A 13852-nucleotide genomic window follows, 5' to 3' on the forward strand; every position below is an offset into this window, starting at 1 on the left:
AGTTTAAAGGTAACCATAGCACAAATACATCCATTATTAACTGCAGAATGGCAGTGTAGCTTCTTGGGAACCCTCTTTAGTATAATATGAGAACCCCTGTCAACAGAAAACAGTGCTGATATTGTTGTTAAGTGTGACAAACTGGCAAATGCAATGGGCACCACACTGGAACAATGCAAACTGCTCATATCAATGGAAGAGGCAATGTTTAAAAGTGAGATGAAGGGAGACAGCGAAAGACTATCACGGAAGGTTCGATTCCGTGTTGCATCCTTGCACAGTGGGAGAGTGCTGAAGGAGGTGTACGCCGATGGGGAGGCTGCTGACTCTCTGGACTCTGAGTATGCCAGTAGCTCGGAGACCGACCAAACCAGCCGGCTGAGTGAAGTGGATGGGCAGCAGAATGGACACGTAGGGTCTGAGTGTGACGAAAATGAGAATGAGCAGGATGACTTGCTCATTTTAGTCAGAGCCACTAAAGAGAGAGGTTTTGGTACAAAGCGAGTCAACATCCTCAGCAAAAATGGCACAGTCAGGGGAGTCAAGCATAAAGTCAGTGCTGGTCAAGCCCTCTTTGACAATTTGGCAAAAGCATTTCAGGTAGGTGATGTGGTTTTGCTGTCTCTAAGCACTGTGTCTGTCCTTTTTAACTCTCCATGTTATTTTTACCTTTGTCCAAAACTCTCTCATTTTTGATTTCTCAGTGTCACGCCTCATTCCCATTGCTATCCACTTGCTGCTGTTGCACAGAAGGGGCTCGTTGCTCTTTCTGGTGTACAAGAGTTCCATACTCCAAACCGACTGAACCTTTTCTTTCAAAATTGACCTAAGGTTTGCCAAGTTGAAATGTGTAAGTTGTGCTTCCTGTGTATGGACTAGGAAAGAAACATAAGAATTAACTGGGGCTTTATTGTAGATCTCTATAGATCCACTGTACACAGACATGTCATGTTTCCACTCCTGTTACATTAGTTCTAATGAGTTTACAATGTTATCTGCTGTCCCTTACATGTAGATATGTATACTTGCAAATTCCATTATTTTTAAACTGTAAAGTAGATCAAATTAGGTGCAGGATGGCAGCAATGACGGTTTTCCCACATGAAAACTTCAGAGGAACGAAACTGTAGTCAGAGGTCTCTTAGTAATATTTGTATTTAAAACAGTATATGCCATACTGATGCTTCAAACAGAGAAACAGAGGCCTCAGAAAAATCAAGATGAAAGTTCTAAAAAATTTAGCTTATATATATAATTTATCTATATACACTATTCAAGCCTTTAAATCATTAATATACCATCAAAAGAGCAACGAGTACGGAACCAAACTCTTTCTAAAGGTTTTTATAATACAAAATCATGATGGTCAATTAAATTAACCCATAATTGGCTTCAGGGCATTGTTTTAAAAAACATTTACGCAGTTTTAAAGCATGAGGAATTTGATATTAATAATGACTTTTTGTGAATTGAAATGAAATCTCCTAAAGTTCTTTTGTATGTTGAGACTAAGTAATTTCATAATTCATTTAGGAATGGCTATAAAATAACAGTTTCTTTCTTCTGAGTATGAATTTATCCTCTATGTTGTACCTAACATAACCTTTTTGTCAAGACCGATGTTTTTGTGGAAGTTGAATGTTTCAAAGATGAATTAGCTGCTCATTTCTCTTCTTTATGTCACATAGCACTCAAGCAGTTTGCTCTCTTTCAAACCACTCACTGAAGAGTCTGTCCTTGAGTTCCCTACTCTGATAAAATTTGTAACAAACTCACTTTCTCTAAATAGATATGAGTTAGGAAGTGTTAACTGGGGCATGTCTGGGTTCTTCTCCAAGCTCTATTCCTAGTACTGTTCTGTGTTGTTTCACTACATGGAGTACACCATTCTGTCTCACTAGCCTCATTCCCTCCTAAAAGCTTTCTTCTGCTGCATCAGTGACACCCAGATAAGAAATCTGAATCAGCTAAATAAATGGGCCCATTTGAAGACCCATGTACCTTACTAGTGTGCCTGTCATCCTGCTGTTTCTACCCCCAGTTTTAGGTTGAAAGTTCTTCAGATGGGGTTCATGAAATCAATGTACTTTGATTGCAATGTTGTTTCTTTTATTCCTAGCAGAGCTACAGCTAGGACCAGCCCTATTGCCATGAAGTGTTTTGCCAGAAGAAAGTAATGCTTGAGAGGAGGCATATCCATCTGATAACTTCATGAAATTTTATGTAGCTAGTCTACCACAGTCCATAATTAAAATCTGCAAAATAATGAATGGTTTAAAAGATGATAAGGATCTTGTATGGACAATATTTTACAGCAGAAGAAAGCAGAAGAATTAAATTGTCAGGTGAAACCAAACAAAACAGTTTTTCATCGAGTGCATAATTAAATTTAAGAATTCTCCCCGACAGGCATTGTAAAGGCCAAAAGAGCAGAATCATAGAATCACAGAATCAACTAGGTTATAAAAGACCTTTAAGATCAAGTCCAATCTTTATCCCGGGACTGCCAAAACCACCACTAAACCATATCACTGAAAGCCTCGTCTACATGGTTTTCGAAAGCTACCAGATATGGTGATTCCACCACTTCCCTGGGCAGCCTGTTCCAATACCTGATCACCCTCTCAGTGAAGAAATTTTTCCTAATATCCAATCTAAACCTCCCCTGGCTTAGCTTGAGGCCATTACCTCTTGTTGTAAGGCCATTACCTCTTGTCCTAGGCAGGTTTTGAAAACAGATGAGGGAAAAAAATGGGAAACTGAGCAGCTTCTGCTTAGGCAAGTCTGGATGGCTGATTGCCAGAAGTAGCTGCATATTCTTACCTAAAGCATCTACCTAAAGACATATATTTAGTAATACAGGGAACATAATGATTTGAGGTTTCTACACAACCAAGTTCCCATTTCCCCAGAGATAAGAGTCTAGTGAAGAAGAATGACAGTTTGCATATCTTTTATGTCATACTGTGAGCCAATTTGTATGCCACATGGTGAATACAGGGGAGAGCAAAGCACGGGGGTTGGCTTTGGGACTGATTGGGAACTGTTTGATCCCAATGTGAAATATAATCAAAATCCATCCAATTACAAGTGAAGTAATGACCTTCAGGATGAGATTAGAAGATGATTTCTAGTTTTCTGTAAGTATGTTCCAGACAAGTAATTGCACAGTAATGCCACTTGGAGAACACAAGAGTTCTTTATTCAAATATATGATAAAATAGAAACATGTCTCTATTAGAAGATATAACTCAAAATCTCTTGATCTGGGCATTTTTCTAAGTTCTCCCCTTAATTATGGGAGGTCATCTGCAGTTACATGTTTTACTTCTCTTAGATAAACAACAGCAGGTGTATAACAATAGTTAACATATGTACAAAGTCCCTCATCCCTGAGAAGAGCCCATCTATGCCCCTTTGATGATTCAGCAGTAGATGAACTCATTCTACGTTTCTCAGAGTCGGTGTCAAAGCAGGTATTTATAATCTCAGAGGATGCACATGAACACTTGACAGTCCTAAATCCTAAACACTGATAAATTCTCGAATGCAAACACTTCTTATTCAGTATTTAATGGATCACTTATTAACTAAAATGTGTATGAAAGAAGCCAAATACTGAGTATGTGTGTATCCTGTGACCCTGAAACTAAATTTTTGGGGTTTTTCTGCGGTGTCAGCATTCTGATTCTTCAGACTATATTTGTAAGCTCCTCTACTATGCTATTACACCAAGTCCCCAAATGCCTCCTGTGATAGAGGAGAGATCCTTTAATACAAACCACTTTGCTTAGATATTCTAGGTATAAGCAGGGATTCATTAACTGGGCTTTGTTAAGTCATGCAGTCAAAACCTTTGGTGTTTTCTGTTCAAATATCTGTGCTGAAAGCACTCCTATGTATTTTTATGTTCCATGGAATAGTTGGGGTTTTGAATATTTTTTCCACATTTTCTAACTACAGCCTTTCTACAGAATTGGTTCAGGCAGTTTCTTTCCACAACAGACTCATCTGAAAAAAAAAATCACACTTTCTGGAGGTTTGGGGAATTTTAAGAGAGTGATGTAATACAGGAAGTATTTCTAGGTGAAAAGGTGATTTTGGTTGTTGTTGTTATGTGATACAAGCCTGGCCTGAGAATGTGTATCTCCTGCCAAATAGACGTGCATTCCCTACTACATTTTCCCACATCCTTACAGTGAGCACTTCTATCACCAGCACAACCAGTAATTTCCCATTTCTACTGTTCCTTGAGAAGAGAAGCGAAGTCCCTTGCAATGACTGTCTGTGTCCCCATATGTGAGCTGCTCCAGTTTTGTGACAGTCAAAGGTCTCTCATCAGGTCAGTGAAGCTGCTGTGAGCCCACCAGGAGCAGCTGAGTGCGGCTCAGACCAGCATGGCCATGAGGATAGGGTTGGACAGAGCAGGACATGACCGGGCATTATCTCAGCTTCATGGCAGGACATTCTGTGGGCAGAAAGGTGCATGAGAGACTAGCCTTATTGATACTTATGGGGATCATGGTTTCCATGGCAATCTCTCCAGCCTTTCCCTCCCAGGGGTGGATGCCACAAGGAGAGTGTTGACATGGCAACCACATCATGGGGTGGGATCCTGCTTGGTGGAGAAGGGTGGAGGCCAGTCAGTGGCCACTGGTGGAGGGCAGGCATGGTCACACATGTCCACCTAGCCATCATGTGCACCTATCCCAGGATTGTAGGGGTGGTCTCCTAAAGGGCTGGCAATACAGCAGCCAAACAGTTGGGAACATTTTATTTGTGAAAAACGTGCACTACTGAAAAGCCTGAATAACAGAAAGGATCTAGAGCTCCCAGTTTCCCTATTCGTGCACCTCCTTGGTATAAGTGAGATTATCTTCTGCTGAAACACCAAAACTGATGGTGTCAGCAGCTCTGGAACAGACCTGGGATGTGACCTGCTAATTGCATAAGAAGCGTAAGTCCCTTCTCTGCATATCCAAAGCAATTGTGGTCTTATTTCAGTACATTACTAAAATTTTTGTTTTCTAATGCTTGGAATACTTTTAAAATTCAGATGGGCATGAGTATTTCCTAAATTTTCCCATAGAAAGTAGTAGAGAAGTGGTTCTTGTTTCCTTGAAATAAATGTAATTCTCTTCATTACCAATTTTTATGACTAGGCCAACCCTATGATGTCTTCCAGGTGACAGACAGCAAAAATCCTTGGGTTGCCTGCACTGAGTAGTGCAGCAATCATTTCATGCCAGACTGCATTTCCATTAATGTAATGGAGCTCAGCCAAAGGTTTTACACAGGTGTCCCCTCATTTGCATTGTTTCAGCATGGGTCCTTTCCTCCATTTCTGTACTCCATTCCGCTGGCCTTCCAGCCTCCTCTGAAAGGTCACCTTCTGCTAAATTAGCTACAGATCGCACTCTCAGGCAGGACCTGATGACGTCTATTACGAAAGGGCAGGCTTGGTTAACAAAAGTGATTAATGCCTTTGTGAACATTGCATCAGAGGAGATATGGGTCAAGAGTCAGACATAAAGTACCTTGTCTTTACGATATTTTCCAGCTCAGTGTCTCAGGTAGAGCTTACATTTAAGGTTGCCAAGTGCAAGTCAATGTTCAGCCTGACAAAGAATTAGCTTGTTAATGCTTAGAGAGAAAGAGAGGAAAGAGTTAAGAATCAGATGGAAGTTTGTTAAGAGGAGAGCTTCTGGGGTGGTTAGGTTCCCTTTCATGTTTCTTTACTTGTAGGTGACCTGGAAAAGTGAATATACAGCAGGACATGCAGAGTTAAAGGATCAGCAGGGCTTGGTAATACCACAGAGAAAATAAAATTAAAGTCAGCAGCAAAACCAACTGTCTCCCAAAGAAGGTAGATGCAGCAAAGTGCTGTTGAGGAGAGTTTCTGGTGCAATCGTACAAGCAAAGGCTCTAGGGTGAGTGGCACATTGTATACCACTCCAGTCCCTGGGGCATCTATCGCTACAATCTCCAAACTCTGGGGAGAGGAGAGAGAAAGGTCTGCACTTCCACTGGAGAAGTTGTGATGTTGTCCTCCTTGCTTCTTTGGCAGATGATCAGTGCTGACACTCCAGCATCATTAGACTGTGAACTCAGAGACCTCTTATAGGACTGGACTAAGATTGTAAAAGGTCTCCTGAACTTTCCCTTCATATTCTTATCCATACACACTGATCCATGTATAGGATTTGTGACTCCCAAATACGCATAGCTCGTAAAAGGAAAAGACATGCTTGTACCTACTAATAGCAATGTTAGGAAAACCTGACGATAACCTAAAGCCACAGCATTTGCTGTGGTAATACCACTTATGTGGATGGAGATAAATCCTAGTGAGTTGTAGGTACCTCCTCTGAGTTATAAAGTTCCAATCTATGCTCCTAGCGTTAGCAAGTCTGGAAAACTAATTACTGAACAGTGTCACACTGAAATTCTCTGGAGAATAGGAAAAATTGTAATGATGCAGAGTATCAAGTGATTATGAAAAGTAGGTTTTTGTTGTTACAGGACAACTGTTTTTAGAAGGACAACTGGATCACCACTGGAACAGGCATCATGTCCTTCCACCACTTCCTTTTTGCTTTCCTAAGTGCTTTGATTTGTGACCACAGTGCATGGGACAGTGTTTCAGCTAATTTAGCTCATTAAGTCACAGTTAAAACAGGCAGTTTCTGGAGCTAGTGGCTGGACAGCCACACTGATTTAAAAAGGAGGATGTTCGAGTTTGTGAGATTTTAACTGGAGCCTGGGATTGGTCAGTAGTTAGGATATTGTATTGGTATTTATTATTGTCATAGAATCATATAAATCAGCTGTAAAGCAGTGAGCTCAGACAAGTCAATTATTAAACTCTTCATGATAGTTTAGGGTTTGCTGCTATTGGACTTGAAATACCTATTTGACATAGACTTGAAATGATCATTAAATAGACTTTAAGCTATCTAAACCTCTGAAAATTATATACAAATTTGAGTTAAAAATGTACGTATGGGATGTCTTGACTTTTCAGTACACTCAGCACTGGGAAGCTTAGCAACAAAACCATGGTTAAATTTACCACTTCTTCAAGACTGAATCAATAATTGAAGAAAAAAAATTGTTAGACTTCTATGCTGGCAGTCTGACCAGCATGCGCTGGACAAATTTCCAGAGCACCACGCGGCCTCCAAGTTATGCTTACTCTGATGTGTCTTGATCCTTAAATGAGGATACATAAATGAGGACACTGTTCTTGAGACACTCAGGTGCACTGTAGGAGACAAAGCAGAGGGAAGCCCTGCAACAGTAAACATTTCTGTTCTGTGTTTATGTGTTTCTGTTTCAGAAGATATGATAAGCACGTACTTCATCTGCTTCTTAAATCACACCTACATCTGCGAGTGAAAATTGTTATGACACTGATTTAATATTTCTCCACTCCCCGCAATATTTTTATCTGTTTAGCATAGGTAATGACTACATAAAACACAACACAGCTGAGAACTAACTTTTACAAATTTTGCAGTAGATGTCAAGCATTAGTGGCATGAGCAGTACGGTTCTGAATCTGCACACCAGCCTTCCCTGAGGCAGAATGAACTGGCACACTTCCTAGCAAGGGTCTGTGAAACACACTGGAGTCTCAAGCATAACCAAAGTCTGGTAGATGCGAACAAAAGCAGCGGTAAGGAAAAGATAATTTTGCACTTCATTAGCACCTTCTCTTTTCTGCTGCTTGAAAACAGCTTGTAACAACTGACTGCTACTGAGTAGTATTGTCTCAGGCTTGCCCCAGCCAGGGTCTCAGTGCCTGTAGTCTAAGTAGGTTGTGCAACCTGTAGGAAAACACAGAGCTGCTGTCCTGGGCTGTGAAGGAGAACAAAATTAAATTGTTCCCTCTGTAAAGTCTACGCCATGTGGCTACTTTCCCAAACAGAGTGATTTATTAATAAGCCTCATCCCCTGGCCTTATCCTTTCCATGACAAAGAGCACTGTACCAAAGAAGGTACAGTGATACTGCAGGGAATATATATATATACACAGAATATGTAGTACTAGAGTGAACCAAGACTTCAGGTATAGATTCAAAAACCCCATAGACTTCTGACTTTTAGACATCAAGATCCAAAACTGTGATACTCCAAACTCTCTTAGGTGCCATCTTGCCTCAAAGGCAGCAAAAGCCTTTTAATGATGAAAATTTGACTAATGATCTGCCTTGGCCTTGTGTCTCAGTATCTCAGTATTGACAGGACATGACAGTTACCTCTCACTGATGTCCCACGGAACCACAAAATAGGCATTCCTTTGCCTGTTTTACCTGCAGAGGACTTGATGCAGTCCTCTGAGCATGCCTAGTGGATCAGATCCTACACAAATTGTACATAAGCAGATGCTGCTTTATACAAGTTGTGTCTGCAGGAGGCAGTGGTGGGAGTTGTGCTTTGGATTAGACAGTCACAAGACAGCATGACTAAGTTGCTGGAGAAGGACGGGAACACAGGACTGCTGATTCTCAACTTGCCATAACAAATACTACTAATACACAGCATGCTTGACTTCCATTTCTTTCTTTATTGCTCTTAAGCATTATAGTGATGGCATTACTTCAGCTTGGATGTATTCTATGAAAATTCTAGAAAAGCTGTGACTTGCTTGCTAGGGGCAAGAGGTAGAAAGGAGACTGAATCCAGGCAGCCAAGACATGAGAGACTGCAAATAGCCATGTTCTGCCACCTTGTTTCATCCTCTCTATTTAAATCTAAAAATAAATTTGCTTTCTTTTTGAAAGAAAGAACCAGTGTACTTGTTTTCAGGCAATAAATGTGAATGCCAAATGGAAAAAGATGCCTCCTGGTTGTACTAAGTGGGATTCCTAAATCATATTGGCCTCAGGAAATTCTCTGAGCTGAAAACAGTCATAAAAGGAGACAGTATTAAAAGGAAATACAATATATGCTTGCCATTCTCTAACTTTTAATTATCTGTCTGATAGAAAACCTGGAATGCCAGATGGACACTGAGTCCAAGCCTATGTATTGCTCTGGGACTCTTACATAATGTGCCTTTGTGGAACTGCTCAATAAGGTGCTCAACTGCTGAATTAACATGGAAAATCCTTCATCTTACTTCAAACGGACTTGAAAAAGGGTAATGTTACATAAACAGTCTATGAAAAAATCTTAGGATGCCAGTGCAGAATTTTTTCTATTTATTCTAACAGTAGGATTTTTTTTTTCCTGAATTGGCCTCTTCTTACAACAGAAATGAAAAAGATGAGCTGATTAGTCTTAATCATTATTAGTAGCAATAACCCTTCACTTTTTCTAGCTGTGGAGCTCAACTCAGTAACTCAGCAGGACAATTAGGAGAAAATATTTTTTGAAGTATTCTTAAAATTAGGAATGTCAAGAAAAGTTGGGGCTATTCCCAACCTGCTAGCTCATTTGCTCCTGAATGTCTTCATGTATTTGACACAGCAAACACGAATTTTGTGGAAGATATGAAGCTGAAATAAATTGCCTACAAATATGAGCTGCCCTCTATGCTTAACTGCTAGCAGAATTCTTGGTCATTGACCCTATTTTGTATGCAAATAAATGACTGCAAGCAAATATTTAAGGGTCCTCATTGCACCTGAGTGTCTTAGATGAGGTGTGTTTTTGTTAAATTTACAAATATGGAAGCAAATATTTGGCTACACTGGGCCAATTTGTCACAAGATCGCACGGCTGTGCAGTTGTGCAATTGCAAAAATAGGGTAATAATGAAGATGAAACACAGCTCCATTATTTTTAAAAAAATAAAGTTCAACAGAGTGAGGAATTATCTTTACCTTAGTGGTATGATTCTCCAGGCGTGAACTAATGCTTTGGTTTCATGCCATAGAAGGCATTAGCAAAGTACTTTCTAATAAGTTAATTACATTGCAATTCCACCTAATTTACAGATCTCAGAGCTATTTGAGTTCTGAACTAGGATTTGCAAATAGTGACACTAGAAATCTTACACAAACTAGACAAATATATATGTACATATGACGTAGAGTTACTTCATTACAGTGACCCAGGAAAAGTGTATTTTAGCAGTTGACCAAAACCACATTTTGGGAGTCACCTGCTGCCAATTTAATTGTCATATAGGTGTCATTGAGGACTATTTGCCTCCCTAAGAGAAAAGAAATGATGTCATGCTTTATTTGCAGATAACGCTTGCTAGACTTCTCTGATCTGTCAGCAGCCTGCTCTGACATTTGTCTCCCAGGATTGACAGTTTATTACTTGCTACACCAACACAAGGTACATGATTAACAGCTTGAAATAAAGAAATAGTTAAAGAAATACTACTTTTTTTTTTGTTTGTTTTTTTTGTTTTTTTTTTTTTTTTTTTGGCTGGAGCTTTAGCCGGTGTTTGGCAGCATCATAAGTTTGTAGCTTAAGTTCAATAAAATGTGCTTCAGAATGGAATTTGCAGCTAGAGGGAAAAGGGTACAACTTTCATCCATGAAAACCTTCCTCATTGCTGCAACATCCAGTACTAGGTAGTACAAAGCATGAAATTCAGATCTCACTGATTTTTTCTAAAACTTGATGATAAATAGTAGGAAAGCATCCCCAGCCTGTTGATTTTGAAAAGGAGCTGGAAAAATACAGCTCCCCATCCGAACAGGCAATATTGTGGTTTTGCTTGACAGAGTAGTTATGTTGTGGAGAGGCTGCCACAGCACAACTCTTTACAGCCTCCATCATACAAAGCAACAGAAATGGTCACAGATGAGCAGCTGGAGTCAGTGAAGTAGAGATTCATTTCACACATGGCAGAAAGAAGACAGGAAAGCCATCATTCATTGCTAGTACACATTGTGGAAAGCATTTTAACAACCTTAGTACAATTTTGCTTTGGAACTATATCTGGAGACACCATTCATCAATAATGTCAGAGGAGAATGTCTTCTGTACTGCAGAAATACCACACATAGGCTCATTCTTTCTCCAGTTCTTGCAAAGAAATGTAGAAAATCTTACTGGCCAATATTTGCACACGTTTGTAACAACATGCATATATTACATTTGTACATTATATATATAATAACATGGTATACTCTACATTGACAAATCAGTCAATGCTGGTGCAAAGGCAAAGAAATTTTTCTTTGGGATTGAGTCCTGGTAGCCTTGTTTGGAATACTACTAGTTGATAATTATGTAACAAGCTTTAAAAATATTAACAATTGACAGCATTATTGTTATTTAAGAAAATTCACTATTCTTAAGAAAATTATTAATTTTCTACATATTATTTAAGAAAAATCTATTTCTCCATATAACTTCTGTAAGTCAGAAAGCAGTCAGTTTCTATATCTGCAACTGAAGTTACAGTGTTTTGAAGAAATGTGATCTTGTCTTGCCCAGCTTCTCATGTTCTGCTTTTGGTTTAAACTAAATGCAAAGGTCTCTGCTTCCTAGCCCCACAGGCAACTTTGAAGCATTTTGTTGCTGTTCAAGTGGAGAATATCATAAGAGACAGATTGATAGACATAGTAAAATATGAGACCTTTAAGCATTATTGCTGGTTTTCCTTCCACCTATCACAGGTCTTAATGTGCATCTTGAGAACTTCCTTTTCCAGGTGTGGGCTGATGTTTTCAATCATATTCCCAAGCATGCAGTGGATAAGTCCAATTGTTCTTCCAAATCCCACCATGATCCAAAAATATAGCCACCTAGAGAGTCCCTCCAAGCCCAAACTTCAGCTGTCATGAAGATTTAAAAGAGACAGAAGTTTCTAAATGACTTGTTCAGTAAATAAATGCTGTTCATTTAAATTTGTCTGCAAAATTTTGCTGTGGCATCTAGTGTTTTTGTATCTGCTGAGTTTTTTAGTAAAAAGTCAGGCAAACAGGCAAACCTATCTGCTTGGTACATGATGTTCTTGTGGATCCGCACGTGAGATACTGTGGAGTAGAAGGGTACTTTTACAGGCCAGTATTTGGAGCTGGATACCGGTGACTAATACTATTTTTTTCTGCTGCCACTGACTGGAAGCAGCTTCGAACCATGTAATTCCTTCAGCCAGGTAGTTTTATTCTTAGCTGCTCCAGCAGTTCTCATTTGAAGTCACAACAGATAAGGGCAAGAGTTGTCAAAAGAGGAGAGCTGTCTAGTGAATTTTCTGACCTGTCTTTCATGCTGTCTCAATTCGCATTTCGGCAGAAGGTTACACAACTGGCAGAAATGTAATCAGTTTGGAGTTTCAGCATTGTTTGAAGGTGTAATATAATATTAGACTAAATGTTGTTATTGATTTTTCTTGCCGCAGGGGATTAAATGATATCTATGCAAAGGAGCCACTGAAATATTGCTCCAAAAGAAAAACAGATAGCCAACTCAATCACCTCAGCATCTGCATATGTAGTCATATTCCTTGACAAGAACACATTTAACTCTATGACATGATATAGATTTTAACCCTATTATATGAACATTATGATATGAAAAGCATGATTATATGCATATCAATTTTTGGTTTATTTTAAAAATATGTCTTTTGGCCAAATCCTGAATCAGACTAGAGCATAGAGCTGCTCACACTGACCTTCCTGAAAAATTACCCCAGTCACAGATATGATACATATGGAGTAATGAACTTGGCAGTTATTTTGACTAACAGGTTTAGGAGCCAATACAAAGCATGCAACATGGTACATTCTTATTTTACCCGTTTGGTTAAAAAAATAAAAAAACCCTTACACCTTAGGGGTTTTTTCAGCAACAAAATCTGTAACTCTGCTCCATGGAGATGTGTTCTATTTTGCTCACACAGAAATGGTGGATGAGACATCTGTCCCTTTTTGTACTCCAAAAGGGTAGCAGCCACAGTATAGGCTATTCTAGGACAGAGCTGGTTTGCATATGCTGTCCAGGAGTTGCACCCTCTATTTCTGTACCAAAACCTCAAGCCCTCTGTCTTTCATTTTGGAATCTGTTGTATGAGAAAAGGAATGAAGCACTGTATATGTGCAATGCAGATGGATCTTGCATTTAAAGAAATGAAGATTGAGCGTACAACTAGTAATTAACTACTCAGAGTTTGAAAATGAAGGTACCAAAGTGCTAGGTATTATTAAGTAATGAGATAACTGAGAGTGTAGTTCCAATTAGATTAAGTAATATAGGAGGGAAACAAGGTCCTTCATCACTCAGTGCTAATACAGAACAAAGTAGTGCTATAACGACAAGAGATTCCATGTCGTCACTCCCATATATTGAGTGATAAGGCTCTCTGTTATTGAGGAGTAAACACTGAATATGCACTTTATCAGCACTTTGTTGCACTAAGCATGGCTTAACTTTGTCTCATTCAAAGACCTGTGCAAAATACGTTATAGGTTGCAGAGTGCTTTGTGACCCTATGTGAGTGAATGCTCTGTGTCCACTTGCACAATGGTTGTCCTTTTCCTTAACTGTGCAGTAAAAATGACGACTTCACCTTTTACACAACATCCTGTTTTTATCTCAGCCCAGCTGAGTAACATTTTCAGGTAAAATTTCAATTGTATGAAGTGTCAGGAAAGAAAGAAATATATCATTTGCCAGATGTTTGGAAACGATAATTAAGCATACTGGGAGGGGCAGGTTTCCCAGTTGTGTTCAGCACTCCTTGGGAATTTCAGGATCACAGTGCATCTCACTCCAGCTTCCATTCACAAGAATACGGTAAAAGATAAAATAACTTTCGACAGAAACCTTTTTATCTGCCAAACATAAAAAATTCCAGGGTATATCCCAAATCAAAACCTGACTTCGTTTAACTCTTTCGTCTGATTTTATTGCTTAGGAAGGTCAATTGTGAAGAATG

The 13852-nt window shown here is 39.2% G+C and overlaps 1 protein-coding gene across 1 annotated transcript in view; it reads left to right on the forward strand.

Annotated features, from left to right (window-relative positions):
- Positions 1-204: 204 nt before the first annotated feature.
- Positions 205-13852, forward strand: part of GRXCR1 (glutaredoxin and cysteine rich domain containing 1) — a 39334-nt gene continuing 25686 nt past the window's right edge. The window contains exon 1 of the mRNA XM_030492558.1: positions 205-600. Coding sequence (XP_030348418.1) covers positions 205-600 — 396 coding nt within the window. The remainder of the gene's footprint in view (positions 601-13852) is intronic.

Source organism: Strigops habroptila, chromosome 7 (assembly GCF_004027225.2).
Source record: "Strigops habroptila isolate Jane chromosome 7, bStrHab1.2.pri, whole genome shotgun sequence".
NCBI classification, from domain to species: Eukaryota; Metazoa; Chordata; class Aves; order Psittaciformes; family Psittacidae; genus Strigops; species Strigops habroptila.